Raw genomic sequence first — 19,830 nt, 5'->3', positions numbered from 1 at the left:
ACTATATCAATTATCAATTACAGGTAGAATTTGGCTTAATAAAATGAAAGTAAGAAAGGGGTGTCTCACCATCCTTTTGAGGCTGTGTTCTTGCTTCTGTAACTGCTGTTGAAGCCATCGTGGACACAGGCTGCAAAACACATACACACAGATACCACAGAATCTTCAGTTTTAATCATTCTTACAACTTTTGCCTTGTCACTTTTTCTCTGGTCTATGTAAAATGGCAGAAAGATAGTATATATGAAGAGATACTTTTGTTTAGTTAGTGTAGTGCTTTTTTTCTTTTACAACCTAAAGGTCTATATCAAGAGGCAGCTTTTAAGAAGAAACATTGGGTCTTAACTCTTTACTGCTTTCTCTTACTTAATTTACTGCTTAAGTCTTTACTACCTTTTTACTGACAGAATTTAAAAAATAAAAAAAAAAATGCCAGCAGAACCAAGAAAAAGGCATTGGATTCTCCAGAGGTTGAGTTACATACCTTTTCAAATGTAAGTTTATTTTTAATAATAATATACTAAATATAATATACTAAATAATAATAATAAACTAAAATTCAACTGTGTTGAATTTTAGAAACACTTTATATTACATAGTGAGACCTTGTCTCATAAATCAAAACAAAAAGTATTTTCCTATTCTTTTTTTCAATATTATTCTAAAAGACTGCTACTTCCTACTCTGGGTTGTGAGCTGCTAGGAACTGAACTGTGGTCTTCTCCAAGAGCAGCAAGAGTGCTTAACTGCTGAGCCATCTCTCCAGTCCCTCTAATAAGATATTTAAATAATGTAGTTTAGATATTTACTGAAATATATACTTTTTTTTTTTTGGAACAGGGTTTCTCTGTGTAGTCTTGGCTGTCCTGGAATTTGCTTTGTATACCAGGCAAGCCTTCAACTCTGATCCCCCTGCCTGCCTCCCATGTGCTCGGATTGAAGGCCTATACTACAAAGGCCTGGTTGAAAAGTAGTTTTAATCAAAATATTGTCAGAGGTGTTTAACCTCTTCCCAAGCTTAAATACAAAATTAGTAAAATTGATCTGCAATATAATCTACCTAGAGATAAAGAAAACAAAACAAGCAACTCTGATATCTTTTCCATAGTTACATAGGGGATCAGAATTAATCTTTCAATAGTCTGTGCCATTTCTGTTGACAATGACTTAATAGGAGTAATTAGGGTATTAATCATCTATATTATAGTTTGTGCTCTAAAAAACAATTCAAAAAAATTTTTTCAAGGCTTTAAAAACTTACACCAACAGCAGATGTCACGGTAATAGTCTCTGGACTAAGTGTTCTTCTCAATTGAGCATCAAGATCTTCTAATGGTTGCTGGGACTAAACAAAAAACAGTTACAGTATGGCAAGTTGTTTAGTAGCTTCAGTCACTATATATAACTAATTTATATATAACACATTATTTTATGCTTTTAGATCACAACACAGTATTTGCTATAGTGTAACACAACAATTTATTGGGTTGTTAGTCTATCAGTCCTTAGTGATTTATGCTTTTGTAGATTCAAAAATGATCTTATCTTCTATGCTTAATGTTGGTAGGGAATTTACTGTCTTCTATCTAAAAACACATTCTGAAAAGTGTATCACCAATTGTTAGATTATTTAATATTCTCATTTTCTTTTTTAAAAAACATGTTTTGCTGTGTAGTTCAGGCTAGCCATCTAGATACAGTAATATTCTTGGTTTAGTCTTGTGGGGGCTTTTACTGCACTGTCTGGCTCTTTCTCAATTTCATACATCTTTCTGGGAACTGCTTTTGAATAAGATAGCATTGACACATTCAGTCATTATCAAGGGTATTCTATCCTTCAGATTTTAAGATGTGTATTTCCTTTTCTCACTAATGACAGTAAGGAGGTACTATGCCTCACTGGTGTACAGCTCAAGTGCCTTCTACCTTTGGCATAAGCTAACCTTGTCATCTTTCTTTTCTATATGCAGACTTTTATGCATTAACTCCACATATTTCTCATTACACTTTACCTTTCCTTAGAAATTTGGATGCTGAATTATGTGTCTTACTATGCTTCCCAGATTGGTCTCATATTCCTGGGTTCAAGTGATACTCCCACACCATAGTGCCAGGTTTCTGAATACATGTTTCTAATGAGAAACAGGTTAAAAATTCATTCCCAATTGACAGGCTTTTCCATTACACATCCTTTTCTCTTGAAATTTTATGGCTGGGTAGAGTGTGTTCTCTGTTGGAGCTCATACTCTTGTAGCAAGTTTCTTACCCTAATATGATCTATAGAAAATAAGGAACAAGGTAGAAACAAATTCATACTGAATTTCTAATGTTAGTAATGTGTCATAATTTTCTGACATATAATTAAAAATGAATTACAAATATCATTTCAAATTTACTTGCTGTCTCATGTCAGAAGCTTTTTCATGTTTACAATGGATTCAGAACAAGTGCTTTCTTGATGAGAATGTCATTTAAGCATTGGTAACAGAGCAGTAGAGAAAGTAAAAACTAAAATTTATAAGTAGGTATAACCATATGATACTTCAATTATTTCACCAATGAAAGAAATTCTAAACACATAAGGAATTAGCCATGTGGTTTCCACCCTTCCTTCTGGACACAAACTTGCTTTGTAGGCCAGGTGTCCTCATACCCACAAATCTTTTGCTTGACCCACCCAAGTGGTGGAATTATAGACCACTTCTACCAAGACTGGCTTATGCATGGCTCCTTTCTTTAAACAGAATGAACACTGAATTTTAAGAAAGTAAAGAACTCTTAGGGTGGGGTAGAAGGGCTCCTGAGATTTTAAGAATGCTGACTTATGAGTCACTTCTAGATAAAATTTGACTACATACAACTTCTTATTTCTACAATGGCTTAGAAGCCTTACCTTATTCTTTACCCACTCAAAATTTCATTTTATTTGTGTGTGTGTGGTGGTGGTGGTGGGCTTATATACATCAAGTGTCTTCTCTGATCTAACCCAGATCTACCTTGAGGCAGATCTCTCATTTGATCTCATTTCTAACCCAGAGCTTGCCATCTGACTTATCAGATACAGTTTTTTATTTTTTCATTTATTTGTTTGAGGCAGGGTCTTGCTAAGTGGCAATGGATACCTGGAACTCACATATTCACCTGGATGCTAAGATTAAAAGCATGTGCCACCATGCTGGCCTGTTAGATAGTTTAAAAGCATGGTATTAAAACACAGCCAAAAAAACAAGGTGGAAGCCAAGATTATGTAGTGGAGAATTTATACAAATTCTGTGAAAGAAAGCAGGGGCATAGAAAGTAATCTGCCAAGTTAGGGGCACCTGAGTTAGAGAAGGCCCAGGAAAAGGTGTCAGTTGCTCACAGGATAGAGTACCAGCTGGAAGTTCAGGACCCACTGGTGGCACCTATAATAACGAGGGAAAATTCAAATCCATGAGACACCATTGTTAAAGTTATATACTAAAAAGAAAATTACTAATTTGAATGCAGAAGAATGAAATGAAAATGTGTTTAGTTATGGTATACTTCTATCATTTATGTTATATTATCTAATCTGTCCAAGAGGACATCATAACCAAAGACATTATAATGAATTATGATGAAATAGCCATCAAACAAATAGTAAAATACAATAAAAGGGAAAATAAAAAGAGACAGGGTTTCTTTGTGTAACAAAAGTCCTGGTCATCCGGGAACTCACTCTGTAGACACCAGGTTGGCCTCAGACTCACTGAGATCCACCTTCCTATAATCCAAGTGCTGGGATTAAAGGTATGCACCACCACCACCCAGCAAAGAACAAATTCTTTACAAGATGTACAGTTAGGAGCTGGATAGATGGCTCAACAGTTAAGAGCATTGGCTAATCTTGCAGAAGACCTAAGTTTGGTTTCCAGCATCTATATAGAAGCTCACAACTCCAGTTCTAGGGGATCTGATATTGGTGGGCACCAGGCACCAAGTGCCACACAGAGATACACAAAGGCAAAACATTCATACATATAAAAATAAACCTTAAAAAAAAGAGGTACATCAACAAATTTGTAAGCCACTATATTTAAGAAAAAAAATAAAACAAGACTTTTCAAAGAAAACAAGCAGGTTTAGAAATAAACAAGGGTTAAGACTGATAATAAAAGGTATAAAAATGTATCACTGTCAAATAATATGTTTTGTCTACATAAAGACTATACAGATGGCCCCTGACTTAGAATGGTAAGATCAAAAAACCTTTTAATTTGTAATAGAGAAAAATCAATATATATTCAGTAAAAACTGTACATTGAATTTTTTTGTTTTGTTTTTTGTTTTGAGACAAGGTCTTGTGATATAGGTCAGGATAGCTTAAACCTGTGTTAGGGTTATAGGCATGTACTAATACATTTTAGTCAACTGTTGGAAGGATTACAGGTACACCACCACATCAAGTCAATTTTTGGAAGGTGTTGACGAGGTTAGTCTCAAATGAGTCTCCAACTTCAGACTCCTGAGTAAATGAGACTACAGGCACATGCCACCAGAAAAATTTCTAATTCTGCTCTATTTTCAGAATAGCAAAATATGGTATCTCTTATAATGCTGGACAGTAACAAACTACAGCTGTCAGTCATCCAAGTTATTACAAGAGTAAGGAAGCGATATTCTTCTGTTTTGTATTTTTATGCTATAACACTAGTTATAATAGCATTACTCTTCTGTCAAAAAAATTCTACCATCAATAAGCAATGCAGAAAAAGGGTAGAAATATATAATACAATAGTTGTTCAGTCTTGTGACTTGGAACAGAAAGAGACTAAGACAGAATGAGAGGAAATCTACAATAGCAGAACTAAATACATTCTAATTATTGAATTTGTAGAATGAGATTATTCTCTATTTCATTATATCAATTTTATCAACTGCCAAATTTTTATTAATTTCAAATTTCTATCTGGGAATGTACAACAAAGAATATTTATTTCATTCTCATTTTGAAGATGGTAAACTATTGTCTTGTTGGCAAAACATTTTGTTCCCTTTTGGGATACAGAATTCTCTAGCATATACCAATTCAGCAAAAATATTTTCTCATTAAGGATTTATTACACTGTTAAATTATATATATATCTGTGTATGACTATGTGGTGGTATGTGTACTCTAAACAGGCATAAGACCCACCCAGGCAAACACTTGTATTTTACCTGATAATTATATGTTCTAAGAAAATTGTTCAACATAACCTAAAAATCCAGACACATTTCAAACAAAGAGAAAATTCTTGTGTTTATTGTACTTACAACACCCTAAAACTGCTGTCACTTTAAAACTGAGTGACCAGTTTACATACCAGGCACCTTTATGATTGCATTTTAGCTTAAGACTCAGCTAAAAACGTGCAATTACTGAGAGGGAAGGACGAGGAATAATCACATTTATTTAGTCATTTAATAATGAATCTTACCACAGTCTTAGCTAAAGATGGCTTTGGAGGAGTTGTTCCAGGTTTTGCTCCTGTTGCAGTGCTGACTGGGGCTGAAGCATGTGTGCCTGGGGTAGAAACTTGCCCAGGTGTGCCCACAGGCATAACTGGCAAGCCAGTTGCTCCTAATGGTAAATTGGTTGGTGGTAAGCAAGTGCTCGTAGTGGAAGTCATGAGTTTGCTTGGTGCTATAGCAGTGGTGGGGATGCCTGGTGTGACAGTGGTCTCTACTACCAAAGGTGTCTCTAGTGAGACAGAAGCATGCTGAGTTCCAGATGAGCTGTGTTCACTGAAGAGAGATCTCAGTTTTTCCTCCAGAGTTTTTATGTCATCGATTCCAGGAGCTTTGGATTGGGTATCAGCATCCATTTCTAGACAGTGAGTGTGAGGCTGGTTGGGGAGCAAAGCTGGTTGAGGCTGGCTATGAATGAGTGTTTGCTGTACAGCTGGCATATTGGTAACAGGTTGTACCAAGGGTGGGATATTAGGTACCTGGGGTAATAAAGGTGTAGAAGTAGGTCCTGTTGGTTGGGGGAGGACAGGTGTAGAAGCTACAGCTGATGAGACGACCAAAGGATGCACCACACCAGGCTGAGAAACAGAACTAGACACTGCTGTTCCAGAGGAGGAAGAAGAGGATGGTGCACAAAAAGATAAAGTCAATCCTGTGGTACTACTGTGAGATACCTTGTCTAGTGAGTGTGCACTAACCACCACAGTTTCTGCTAAAGTGGGAGCAGAGGTGCTGCTACTAAGAGGAAGGGATGGCTGTGAAGCTGTGCCTGGGAATGGAGTGCTGGTAGAGACTGATGTCACTATGGTTACCCCAGGAGTAATGCCTGCTATCTGTTGCAATAATACAGTTGGAGGCTTAGCATTTGGGGCAGTCACACTACCCACTGTAGTAGCTGAAGTTGTGGAAAATGTCCCAGAAGGAAAACTGCCTGTACTAGAAACAATGCTCCCAGATGTGGAAGCCTGAACTGGCTGGGATGATGTAGACACTGCAACAACTGTAGGTGCTGTAGAACTGGAAACCACACTGGAAAGTGTTGGTGACACAGACAATGGGGTGAGACCACTTGAAGTTATCACACCTGTGCTGGTGTTAACTCCGACAATGCCTTTTTCAGTGGGTAATGCAGCCTCAGATTGCATTACTGATGGCTGCATTACTGATGTGGACATGTCAGTAAGAGGACTGCTTGTTATAGGAACTGATGGTGAGGATGCTGCTACAGTTGGGCCACCAGCAATGCCAGTCAAGAAAGGAGGAAATGTTGGTGCTGTGTGATTGAAATTTGGAGGTGCTGTACTGGGTCCTTCGGTCATCTGGGCATGTTTAAGTTCAGAAAAAGCCTGCTGGAGACTAAGGGACGAAGCAGAGTGAGATAAGTTCATTCCAGGACCCTGAGATGTGGCAGGAGCAACTAGAAAGGAAAACAGAAAGAAATTAACCTATTTTAAAAGCATGGATTCAAAGAGTCTTTGAGGAACCATTATTAGATCATCAACAATGCTATATATACATCATTAAGAATTATAACATCTCCCAAGAAAATGACATGCTCTAAAACAGTAAAATTAAGTAGTAGCTTGACGGAGTAAAGCAGCTTATGAATACATACTCCTTGAAAACCAAACACAGAGTAACCCCAAAATATAATTTATCTCTAAATAAAGAAATGAACACACGACTGTGTAGGTTCTACTTAGCACACCTGTCATTTATTTATTTATCTATTTATTTATTTAGGTTTTTCGTAACAGCTCTAGCTGTCTTGGAACTCATTCTGTAGACCAGGCTGGCCCTGAATTCACACTGACCTGCCTGCCTATGTCTCCAGAGTGCTGGGATTAAATGTGTGTGTCACTATGTCTAACATATTTTTTGTCTTTTTTAAGACAGGGTCTCACATAGCCACTCAGGCTGACCTCAAACTACTGATCATTCCTTTTCTGTCTCCTGAACAATGGGATCACATGTATGTGCCTATGCCCAACTCTAGATTTTATTTTGATGCTATTATAATCTATTTTCTCTTTCCATGTTACTTTTTAATTAAATTCTACTTTTCATTTGATCATGAACTAATGTTTAATCAAGCTCCCACCATATCAGGGATTTGGTGGAAGATTTTCTTAAACATGGCTGAATCAACCCTTACCTGTATCTGATGTTTCACTGGTGAAAACTTTTGACTCTCGTAACCTACTTTCGGGCACAGGACTCACTATAAACCGTCTTCCAGCAGAATGAACAACTTGAGTAGGAACACCTGAATAAAATAAATTACTGAAGTTCATGATATTGCTATACATGGGTGAAGTCTCAAGATTCCATTATTGGCACATGCAATTTTTTATCAAATGGAAACAAATAAAAAAAGAAAAACTCACCAATCTGCTGTGGCATGGAAGATACAGCAATTGGTTGCTTGAACTCTCCTTCTAATTTCTACAACAAACAGAAGCAAAAATTAATTCTCAACACACAGCCTCCATGATTACACAAAGCAAACTGTCATATTTGATAACAACATAAATGCTCATTCTCAGTCATAGGGGTAATGTGTGCCAATACAGAACTATTTTAAATAAACGCAACCCCATTATTGGTATGGTGAACCTACCTGAGAACCTGAGAAACCATATTCATCCTTTCCTTGCAGACTCTCCAATCCCTGGTCACCCTCAGGCTCCACACTGACATCCTCACTTAGCATTTCATCAGCTTTTTCAATAATTTCCTGCACTTGAGCCACAAAAGACTCTCTTTCTATTGCTAGAATAAAGTCATTGTTCACCTACGAGAAACAGGTATCAATCTATTAGTACATTTCTTATCATTCTTATGACTTCTATCTATACATCAGGGGTACTGTGTACTTGGGATTTAAGATACTACTTCTCTTTATAAGACCCCAAACACATACATAAACTACATCTTAGACAAAAATACCTCTAAATCATAGACTACGGGTTGGGTATGCTAGTTGTAAAACAGAAATTAAAAATCACTTATCGAAAGTGGATAACAAAATACTGCATAGTTGCCTAGGGCATGTACTTAAGACCAAATACTATAGAAAAATGTGGAATTTCAAATGGAGACATACCATAATTGTTGCTATCTCTTCAGGGTTGTCACCATCTAGGTCAAATTTGAATGTAACCATTTTCCGATTATGAGTTTCTAATTGACATTCTACTACTCGATCTCCTTTATTTGAAACCTAAAAAGAGAAAGGTAATACATATTCAAATTTATTACTGAATTTGAGAAAACATCCTTGAATCTTAAACTGGCAGTAAGGAAATCTATGAAAAGATCTCAGCCCTCAAGCTCCTTTAATCTTCCATTAGCAAAAGTGTCTAGTGTTTCTTCTATTAGTTAAAACTCTGGAGTCTGGAAGCAGTGTGGTGCAGGCCTTTATCCCAGCACTCCGGAGGTAGAGGCAGGAGGATCTGTGATTTCAAGGCCAACCTGATCTACAGAGCCAGTTCCAGGACAGCTAGAGTCCATATAGAGAAATCTTGTCTTTAAAAACAGAACAAAACCAAACAAACAAAATATGAACAAAGTAAATGTGATATTCAATTAAAAGAGACTGAGTGAATTAAATGAAAAAGGTTGCTATAAAAATATATATAGCCAGGTGCAAGTCTTTTATCCTGACACTCAGGAGGCAGAGGCAGGCAGACCTCTGTAAGTTTTAGGCTAGCTTGGTCTACAAAGCAAGTTCAGGACAGTCAGGACTGTTACATAGAGAAACCCTGTCTTGAAAAACAAAAGTTTATTTTATGAATAGTTCAGAATTGATCTCTAAAACTAAAGTCCCAAATTATTTCAACAATACAAAGGTTACAAAACAATACTTACATTTAAAATCCTCAGTTTTGGGCGAGAAGTCTTTTCATGACGAGAGCGACTTCTTACAGATTTTCGATAATGACGTTTTGTCGTTCTTCCTTCATGCCTCCCACTGGATGATGGAGCATTCTCATTGCCATCGCTCATTCCTGAAGCAACATCTGAATGTGCACTTTGAAGGGAAAAAAATTAATGAGACTGAAAGGCCTGTTACTCTGAAGTTTCATACCATCCTACCCACAACTCAAACAAGTGTTAGTTTTCTTACCTGTCTACATTTGAAACCAATGTGACAGGCTGGGTAGGTTGTGACTGTGTTATTGGAGTTGGTTCTGTTGGAACACCCTGAGAGACTCCCTGAGTACTCTGTGAATAGAGAGGATAACTCAAATCTTGGCAGGAAAAAAGATTTATACACACACACGCACGTTTATAAAATCATTCACCATTCCTAAGAAGTTCCTGTTACCCCTCTGTAAGTCTTGGAATCAATGAAGGTACTAGTAATTCTTAATTCAAAATCTTTTCCAAAGCTAGTTTCTAATACCGACTGTTGGTGTGAAGTCAGCCAACCTATTTGCTAGGCATTGTGAAACTACAATTTGCCATGCAGACAGCATCTTACTAGAGTGTGCAAAAGGGCAGGTAGAGCGAAGTGCAGAGATTCAGAACTGTACCCTAGTAGAATAGAAAAGGTTGTTGGGAGCACAGCAAGTAAGATACTCTTTACGAACTGCCAACGGCAAGAGTTTGTGGAAGGAGAACAATGGCTAATGCACTAACTAGAGAAGTGAAGTGCTAATAGTGTTAATCTTCTCTAAGGCAAACTCACTTCCCAACAGAACAGCCAGTGGCAACAAGGCCCCCACATTGCCATTTCATTCTGCTGTAAGAAAAAGTCATTTAGAAGTTAGACAGTCTCCAAATGAGTTGTAAATCAGGGGAGCCTGTTTTTCCTTTGCTATTTGAATCCCATTTTTTATAGATGTTTTTCATATAAACATGCAGTAATTTCATTTACCTCCAGGGCTGCTTGCTGGGAGGATGTAGTGGGGGGTTGTTGTGTTAAACTCACTGCAGGTTGGGACACTTGAACCTGTCCTCCTACACTGCCCATAGGAACCAAAAGATTTGATTCCACAAAAGGCTGCACTACTGTAGGAAAGTAACCTTGGGTAGCCAAGGCTTCTGTCGGCATAGGAGGAGGGGCTAGGACTGTAGAATGGATGCAAACAGAAGCCACGTTGGAAGAGGGAACAATATTTGAATCTCCTGGGTATTGTGGTGGCAGTCGAGATGGGAAGCCCTGTGACAGAAATGAGGAAGGTGAGTTAGTGTGAGTAGGTACATCAAATTAGCAAATCAGTAGACGAGGGGCCAGAGGGAAAAAAGCACAAAGCGAAGAACAGTACCCCGGTTTCTAATAATTTAAAGAAAATTTAAAGATCATTTTCAAAATGAACTGGCAGATAACTTAGAAAATGGCACTCTTTCAATCATAGTTTAAACTGATTTTCTCTCCTAGAGACCATTTAAGTAGAACTTAAGAGATTAATTCCTCACAGAAAGAATTTATAGCACTCTTACATGGAAGAATGCAAAAATCTCTCCCAGATAGCAGCCATAATATAAAATATAAATCCTGAACTTTCTTATTTGTATCAGGCTACCTGCTCTATTTACTGTCTACATATAAAAGAGCAGCCTGGCATACTACACTAACTATTATCCAAGTTTATCTAGCTTACCTTGAAGAGAGTTTACTTTTCTTCTAAGTTGTGTCTTCAAAACCGTGTATGAATCATTTGGTAATATCACTCCAATAGTTTCTTTGAGATAGGGTCTTACTATGTAGCCCTGGCTGACTTGGAACTTGCTATGTAGACCAGGCTAGCCTTGAACTCACAGAGATCTGCTATCTGCCTCTGCCTCCCAAACACTGGGACCAAAGGCACACACTACCACATCCAGCCTTTTCAGAATTTTGCTATTTTCATTTTGTCTAGTTCAGAGTGTCAACTTTTGTTATTGTTACTCTGACACTCAACTAACTAGTACATTTCTCAAGTTCTTAATGATCTGCCATTAAAATCCAACACTCTAATACCCTCTGATTTACTAGCTAACACAATACCTGGTACAGAACATCTCCAGAGGGAAGTGGACCCTCGGCAGCTTGTCCAAGGTTAGCTGGTATTCCCATGGACTGAACTGTTGGCTGTACGAGCTGTGGGTGAACCTGACTTTGCAGCTGATTCACAGGCTGCAGAAGGGTTGGAAGCTGATTAGGAACTACAGTTGATCCCCCTGGGATTGAAGATGCTGTAGCAGATGAAGTCAAGGGGAGCAGAGGCTGATTAATGCCAGCAGCCATCGTTATAGGAACGGAGGAGAAACCTGTCTGAGCTGTAGATACATGAGGAGCTGATATGGGAATTTGAGAGACAGGATACTGTGGGAGTAAGGAAGCAGGGAGAGGCTGTCCCACAGGAAGGAAATGAGCACCAGAGTGGACTGGAACAACTGAGGGCTGTGCGGAAACTGGGATGTGAGGTTCGCCTTGGATAGTTGGTACTGTCTGGGAAACTGGAAGCTGGGAAGGTAAAGAAAAACAAAACAGACTTTTTTTAAAAAAGCAAAGCTGCCAAAAGCAAGATTTATATATTAGTCAAGAAGAAAAACAAAACTCTGCATACATTAGTATAAATTAACATGCCACATAGAATCAAGAAAGAATAGAAGAGAAATATGCTAGTAAAGTAACATTTCCAAACCTTTCACTGTTGAAAAAATGCTGCTATTTCATTTTTGGCAATAAAAAAATGATCTTTTCAGAAGCAAGGATTTCTCTCCTCTCTCTTGGTTTATTTTTTGATTTTGACGCTCACTATGCAGCTGAGGCTTTCCTGGAGCTTGCTGGGCGATTCTGACTGGACTTAAAACTCTAGGTCCAGCCAGGTGGTGGGGTGTTCGCCTTTAATCCCAGCACTTGGGAGGCAGGGGCAGGTGGATCTCTGTGAGTTCAAGGCCAGCCTGGGTTATAGAGTGAGTTCTAGGACAGGCTCCAAAGGACACAGAGAAGCCCTGTCTTAAAAACCCCAAACCAAACCAAACAAAAACAAATTCTAGGTCCTTCTGCCTTTGCCTTCCACATGCTAAAACTCCAGACTTGTAGCAGAACACCCAAGTTGTTGTTATTTGTTTTTCGAGGCAGGGTTTCTCTGTGTAACAATACTGGCTATCCTCAAAGCTCACTTTGTAGATAGACCATGTTGGTCTCAAACTCACAGAGATCTGCACACAAAGGAGTACGCCACCACCACCCAGCTTTTTCTACTGGCATATGTGTCACACACCATAATCCACCAGCATGTCTGCAATCACTAATCTGTGACTGCTAATATACTGATTAATTCAAATTTCTTTCCAGTGGAATTAGACGTCATATTATGTCTCAATTTTAAGTGTAAAACGACACTATAAAAGTGGGTATAATTAGCTTAATTCACTGATTCTAGATGAATATGATTCTACAACTGTGTCATTTTAAATCCTGAGTGAGATATATGTAGAAATTAAGACTATATGCCAGTGGCAAATAAGATAGTGCAGTTAGAATTAATATTATTTTAGTTCTGAGATGGCAATAATAATATTCTATGTACATATATCTACAACTGACCCATAGATGAAGTTGATGAAAGGTTATTCATAAGAACATGCCTTCTACAGGGTACTTTTCAAGTGACTGAATAAACCAACAAAAGAACAATTAAAATAACTTCCCCAGACAAAACAAAAATCCACATAAGTTTTTTGAGGAATGGACGTAGTAGATAGCACAGGTTTGTCTGGAACTTTTGAACCTCTTGTCTCAGGAATTGCAGGCATGTGACAACATACCCAGTTGATGGGTAATCTTGGCTGTGGAAATGTGAAGAGTGGGGCCTAGTTAAAGGAATTGGGTGGGTGGGGCTTTGAAAGGTATCTCTTGGCCTTAGCCTCTTCTGTGCTCCTTGCCAGTCATAAAACAGTTTTCTTATACCATAATTTTTCCTTCATCTACAAGTCTTCCTCCATCTCCTGCTACAATGTAAAGGCAATATGGCTTGCCAATCATGTGTCGATTGAAATCAAACAAGAAAACAAATGATTCTTTTCTTACAATATTGTCCTTAGGCATCTGCCAATAACGAAAAGCTAATTAACACAATAAATTAGTATCTGTATGCAGTGAGGGAGAAAACATTGAAGAACTTTACATGAAAATAAAACACAGCTGCAAAACTGGAATATAAGATACAGCTGACACATTTCTAGAGAATGTCATAGGTCCAGTTACCAAAGCATTTCCATTTAATCCATTAGTTTCAATATTTGTAACTACTTCATACTTATAAAACCTAAAATTTCAATATTTTGACATGGTTGTTACTATTGATATTTACAACAAAAACAAGTGTATAATGGGATTAATCTCTACTCCATTTTAACAGATTCTTCACTATACAAGAGAAGGCAGAAATCTGTGTTAAAGGAAAAAGTACACAGATTTCATCTGTAGCATCTTTTCAGGAATTAGAGTTTACCTGTGTTCCTGCTGACACTTGAGGCAAAACTTGTGGAGCTTGAGGCTGTGCAGTGGTGCCTTCACTGGAAGATGCTGCCTGTGGAAGTGAATACTGCACTGCCTGTTGAGGAGGAGCAGTTGGCTGTATTCCTGGCTGCTAAAAATAAAATTAAATAAAAAAAATAAAAACAATGATTCAGACTTTTTGAAAGAGGGAGATAACTGAGTTTTTTTTTTTTTTTTTTTTAATAAACAGGGTATCACTATGCAGCTCTGAAACTAAGATCTCCCTGCCTGCCTCCTGAGTGTTGGGATTGAAGACATGCATCACCATGCCTGGCATTTATCCTGATTTTTTTTCTTAAATCATTAAGAACAATTAGCTAAGAGGCAAGCAGATCTCACTGTGAGTTTTGAGGAAAGCCTGGTCTACAGAGTTCCAGGTCAGTTAGAACTACACGGTAAAACCCTGTCGTAACACCCCCCCCACACACACACAGAGGCCTGTAGAGGTCTGAGTTTGAGGCTAGCCTAGTCTATAGGGCGAGTTCCAAGACAACCAGGGCTACACAGAAAAATTCCTATCTTTTTGTTTTGTTTTAGAGACAGGATTTCTCTGTTTAACAGCCCCGGCTGTCCTGGAACTCACTTTGTAGACCAGGCTGGCTTCAAACTCACAGAGATCCGCCCGCCTGTGACTTCTGAGTGCTAGGATTAAAGGTGTGCACCATCACCGCCTGGGGGAAACCCCCCCCCTTTTTTTTAAAGGGAATAATTAAGCAATGCTGGTCTTCAACTCTTTCTATACATCAGGTTGAACAAATCTTCCTGCCACAGCTTCTGAAATGTTATTGCTTGTCTCCTTCATTCCCATTAAGAAAAGACTCAGCTGAGTGGTGGCGGCACTCACATTTAATACCAGCACTTGAAATGGAGAGGCAGGCAGATCTCTGTGTGTTTGAGTCCAGCCTGGACTACAAGAGCTAGTTCCAGGATAGGCTCCAAAACTACAAAGAAACCCTGTCTCGAAAAACAAAACAAAAAAGAAGATTCAACATAAAAATCAGCTTGCCAGGCAATGGTGGTGCACACCTTTAATCCCAGCCTTCGGGAGGTAGAGGCAGGAGGATCTCTGTGAGGTCAATGACAGCCTGGTCTACACAACAAGTTACAGGACAGGCTCTAAAACCACACAGAGAAATCTTGCCTCAAAAAAAAAAAAAAAAAAAGAGTCAAATTTATCTTCTAGTTAAATCATAATGATTTAGCTAAATCAAGGGTGCATGTGCATGTATGTACATGTGTGCGCGCGCACACACACACACACATACAGACAAGTGTAAATTTGTTATTTTATGTTTTTGGTTTTTCGAGACAGGGTTTCTCAGTGTAGTCTTGGCTGTTCTGGAACTTGCTCTGTAGACCAGGCTGACCTTAAACTCTCAGAGATTCACCTGCCTTTGCCTTCCAAGTGTGCCACCACCACCTGGCTGTAAGTATTCTTAAAATAGAAAAGATCCACCTTAAACCGAACTTATTTGTTTCTGTCCTATAATTTTCTAACTTTGCTCCATTTACATGTTCCAAATTACAACTCCCCCACCCTTGGCAGGAATCTGAATTATAACATATCATCTTTTTCCATAAAGTCTTCTTGATAAACCCTTTCCAACCAGGAAACATGTCTATTTTTCTGCCAGAGACACGACAGTGAAATGGTGAGCTATGGAAAAAGATTTAGATTTAAAGTGCTTTCACCTCTTAGATGCCATATGCTTGAGATAGTTTCCCAAAGTTCTCAGGTTTTAGCTTTTCCATCAGTAAAATGAAAATAATGATAGGGTCTACATTTACATTTTATGCTTACAATTACATTATTTAGGTTCTCCCAGAGTTAATCATGTTAGTCCATCTCAGCTGACTGTCAGAAAATAGAAAGAAAAAAGAAAAAAAAAAAAGAAAAAAGAAGAAAAAAAAAAACAAACAAAACCCTGGCTTACTTGGGAATATTGAGAAAGAGTAAAGGGGTAACAAAAATGGATACCTTTTCTTTTTATGAACTTACTCCTTAAAAGACAACTGACAGGTATGTCAAGAGTACCTTAGAGTACTGTTTCTGAGAAATGATACATTTGGTAAGCCAAAAGTACATGCCACCTGCTTCTGCATAATCACACTGGCTAATAACCAATAGATCAGTCAGACAGTGATGATGAGAATTATGCTTTGTGTAGACTTTCTTCACAGAAATCAGTTCAAATAGCTTTTATTTACTGGTAGGACATAGCTGCATAATGATATATAAACAAGATCCCAGGCTGAACAGAAGAATATGAATATCTGAAGCCTTTGTACATGCTTTTATGGAAGATATGTTTATCTTTCCTACAACCTTCTTTACAGTCATAAATATTGAGGGCACCACATTAATATAAATGATACCATTTTAAAGCTTTATTTTTTTAAATAATTTTTGTGCATGTATACATGTGTGGACAGATGAGCACAGTAGTAAGAGAAGGGTAGCTCTTACAGCTAAAATTATAGGCAGTTGTAAGGCATCTGGAATGGACTGAACTACTGAGTCATATCTCTAGCCTTTAATCATTATAACTCTTGATAAAAACAACAATGAATCAGGGGAAAAGACATTCCTCATTTACTATATTCTAAAAAGTCACAAGATAAACTAAATTTCAGATGAGGTGTATGTCTTTCCTTACTATAAAACTATTACCAACATGAAAGAGAGAGGTCCTTTTCTTCTTTGCATCCATCCATTCACATAGACCCAGTCACAGGTAAGTATAGCTTTTAAATATCTAGTTTTAATAAACTAATTTTACAACAACAAAACAAAAGTCACTGATACAGAAAGCTTAAATTTCAGTAATTTGTTGCTTCCTTATTACCTGAGAAACTCTACAAAAGTAAAATATACTAGCTTACATATACCTCTTATACAAACTGGATTTATAATTTTGATTCCTCTAAATTTAAAATATGCTGTAATAACATCTAAAATGGAACCAAAAGAAAAATTAATTTTAATGGTCCATTTATTTGCATTTTATCCACCACTAGAATCAACTATCTAGCACTTTCTCAATTTATTATTTTATATTGTTCAAATTTTTTTTATTCTTACTCTCTGACAGTTTCAAATACACAGAGTGAAAGTCAGTCATTTTCACTACTATTATCCTTTCTCTTCCTTCCTTCTTCTATAGAAACCTTTCCATTTCTCAAGTAATCTCCCTTCCACTTTCAAGGGTGTGTGTGTGTGTGCGTGGAGGGGGGGGGATGAGTTTAATTAGTGTTGCATTAGCACAGGAGGTTATTTACTGGAACATGGCATACTTTTCAGTGGCTACACCACTGAAGAAATGATTCTCCTTCCTTCCCCCAGCAACCAACTAGAAACCAAGATTTTTATAATAGTGAACTTGTTCCTAAATAGTTACACTGCTGTTATCCAAAAGATTATATTATCTGTTTCAGGTTCCACCTGAATGAATGCATGCAAGGAAGTAAAGGACGCATCTCTACTACATTGTTGACCTGTTTTAAGATATGATACTTATTTCACGTATTCTAAGAGAGAGTTGGGGCCTTATGAACTACTCTCTTTTCTGAAAGTACAAGTAACTAGGTAGCCCAGGCTGGCCTGGAACTTATGATTCTGCTGTAAGGTCCCTAAATGTTGGCATTCCAAGTGCACATAATCACATTCAGACATATTACTAGTTCAACCTAACATTTACTTATAGTATTATGCTACTTTATCCCCACATACTTTCAGTATTGAACCTAATGACTTATTTCACTTTCTCCTTTATTTGGTAATATTTGTATGTATGTATGTAAACATAAATATGTATTTAAGACAGTTGACACATTTCTTGAGAAAAGGAAAAGCACAGCATATAAATGTTTTCCTTTTATTAGTGTTGGCCTATATCGAAATATAAGCAAATTAAGATGTCAGTGTGAGTCAGATGTGTGTGGCTCATGCTTCTAATTTTTGTACTCGGGAGGCAGAGGCAAGAGCACTGAGAGAGAGAGAGAGAGAGAGAGAGAGAGAGAAACTTTACCTAACTGAGTCATCTCACTAACCTGTAACTTAACCTCCATAAAGATGAAGTGACCATATGGCCACTTAGTGTATTTAAAAAGGCCATTTATAATAAGAATGAAGCCTTTGTTTCAAAAATTAGAAGTCACTTTACAACATGGTCATTAAAACTATAGTAGAAGAACCATCAATGAAATAGTTTATCATATTAAACAGATGGGTATAAATCTTGCTTGAAACAACTAATTAATAAATTGTTCAAAATGAATGATTTCCTGTAAATAAAAATCTGCTAAGCAAAAGTATTGATAAACTATTTGAATTTTAAGATTAGCCATTTTATTGATGTTTGGCTCTTTTTAAATTCATGTCCTGAATTCCTCAGATCTTCTGGGACAAAACATCCCATGTCAAAAATTTAATTAAAAAAAAAAAAATCAGACGGGCATGGTGGTACTTGCCTTTAATCCCAGTTACTGGGAGGTGAAGGCTGGCAGATCTCCGAGTTTAAGGCCAGTCTGGTCTACAGGGTGAGTACCAGGACAGAGAGGGCTACACAGAGAAACCCTTTCTTGTAAACAAAACACTTCCTGTAGTAGTTGCTTTTTATGTTTTCTTTTACTCCCGAGTGCTGTGTGGCCACTACCTGGTTACATACTCTTAACTAGTGAGCCATCACTCCATTTCCCTTAAAGAAAAAAAAAATTATTTTGTTCTGTAGGTTTTCATTTATTCCCTTATAGTGCAAAATATGATACACTATCCCACTAATAACTAATAACAAGTTCACTATCCAAGGCATGAACCATGGGAGGCTGTAATGACAAAATGTCTCCTTTTTTTTCCCTCTTTCTTTTTTGAGGTAAGGTTTCTCTGTAGTTTGGCTGTCAAGGAACTTGCTTTGTAGAGCAGATTAGCCTTGAACTCAGAAATTCACCAGGCCTTTGCCTCTCAAACGCTGGGATTAAAGATGACAAAATTCTTATATGTGGACAAGTCATAAAACATAAATAGAAACCATTTTCTTTGTATATGTTACCTCATGAATACAATCATTAAGACGACAAATTATGTAACAATTCTTCTAAATTTCAACATATACCTAGTAAATTGTTCAAGTGTTATAAGTAAATTAATCAAAATGAAAGATTTCCTAAAATACTACTAAATGCCAGAAATGTTATGCCCCTTAATTATTCTCCAAAAAGTTAGCAAGCCATTTATATCAGAAATCTAGCTCATAAAGTAATAGTGCTTTTGGCCACTGATAAAACATAATGTAACACCATAACATTTTTACCTGTTGAGGATGTTGGACAGGTTGTGAAGATAGAACCCCTGCTAAGCTACTTGAAGGCTGGCCTTGGCTCTGCCCCTGTGCCTGAAATAAAAAGGCAAATATAAATCAGAAAAGGTTTATGCACATGAAAGTTAGACTTTTGTATAAATACTTCAGATCCTCAGAAGACTGCTTGATTGAAATGAAACAGTTTGGTAGTGTAATACAAGACAGACCTCTGGGTTTTGTTTATTTGTTTGTTTTTATAAGGTAAGTTTAGGAAAAAGATCATAGAACATTTCTGATCACATCTCAGGTAAAATCAAACAAAACCACAAACACATTGATGTTAAAAACCTACTATTAATGATGGCTAAAGTTTTAGCTGGCTTGAATAGTTAGATTCAATAATAAAATTGTCACAGGAAAAAATGTGTTAAGATATCAACATGAAAACATTTAATTTAGATTAATTAAATAAAAACCATTCAAAAGTGCTAATTTGGTTATCTTTTGCTATTTCTTGTAGTCATAGTAACTGATAAAAAATGTGAAATGTCTGTTCAAAAAAAA

At 37.2% G+C, this 19,830-nt stretch overlaps 1 protein-coding gene across 23 annotated transcripts in view; it reads right to left on the bottom strand.

Annotated features, from left to right (window-relative positions):
- The window catches only part of Wnk1 (WNK lysine deficient protein kinase 1), a 112,958-nt gene that overhangs the window by 18,209 nt on the left and 74,919 nt on the right, over nt 1-19,830 (bottom strand). For 8 of the 23 annotated variants that reach the window (XM_085687005.2, XM_085687021.2, XM_087904315.1 and 5 more), the window contains 14 exons: nt 19,279-19,359; nt 13,923-14,060; nt 11,468-11,926; nt 10,355-10,639; nt 9,602-9,699; nt 9,343-9,505; nt 8,579-8,695; nt 8,093-8,266; nt 7,860-7,917; nt 7,628-7,738; nt 5,442-6,889; nt 3,321-3,404; nt 1,262-1,345; nt 70-130 (listed from right to left, as the gene is read on the bottom strand). In XM_085687005.2, the coding sequence (XP_085543131.2) occupies nt 70-130; nt 1,262-1,345; nt 3,321-3,404; nt 5,442-6,889; nt 7,628-7,738; nt 7,860-7,917; nt 8,093-8,266; nt 8,579-8,695; nt 9,343-9,505; nt 9,602-9,699; nt 10,355-10,639; nt 11,468-11,926; nt 13,923-14,060; nt 19,279-19,359 (3,361 nt within the window). The remainder of the gene's footprint in view (nt 1-69; nt 131-1,261; nt 1,346-3,320; nt 3,405-5,441; nt 6,890-7,627; nt 7,739-7,859; nt 7,918-8,092; nt 8,267-8,578; nt 8,696-9,342; nt 9,506-9,601; nt 9,700-10,354; nt 10,640-11,467; nt 11,927-13,922; nt 14,061-19,278; nt 19,360-19,830) is intronic. The other 15 variants (XM_085687018.2, XM_085687026.2, XM_085687037.2 and 12 more) reach the window with 8 other exon arrangements.

This window comes from Myodes glareolus, chromosome 3, assembly GCF_982192425.1.
Source record: "Myodes glareolus chromosome 3, mMyoGla1.1, whole genome shotgun sequence".
In the NCBI taxonomy this organism is placed as follows: domain Eukaryota; kingdom Metazoa; phylum Chordata; class Mammalia; order Rodentia; family Cricetidae; genus Myodes; species Myodes glareolus.
The sequence above is the reverse complement of the archived record's forward strand: the minus strand, read 5'-3'. Positions and strand labels throughout refer to the sequence as shown.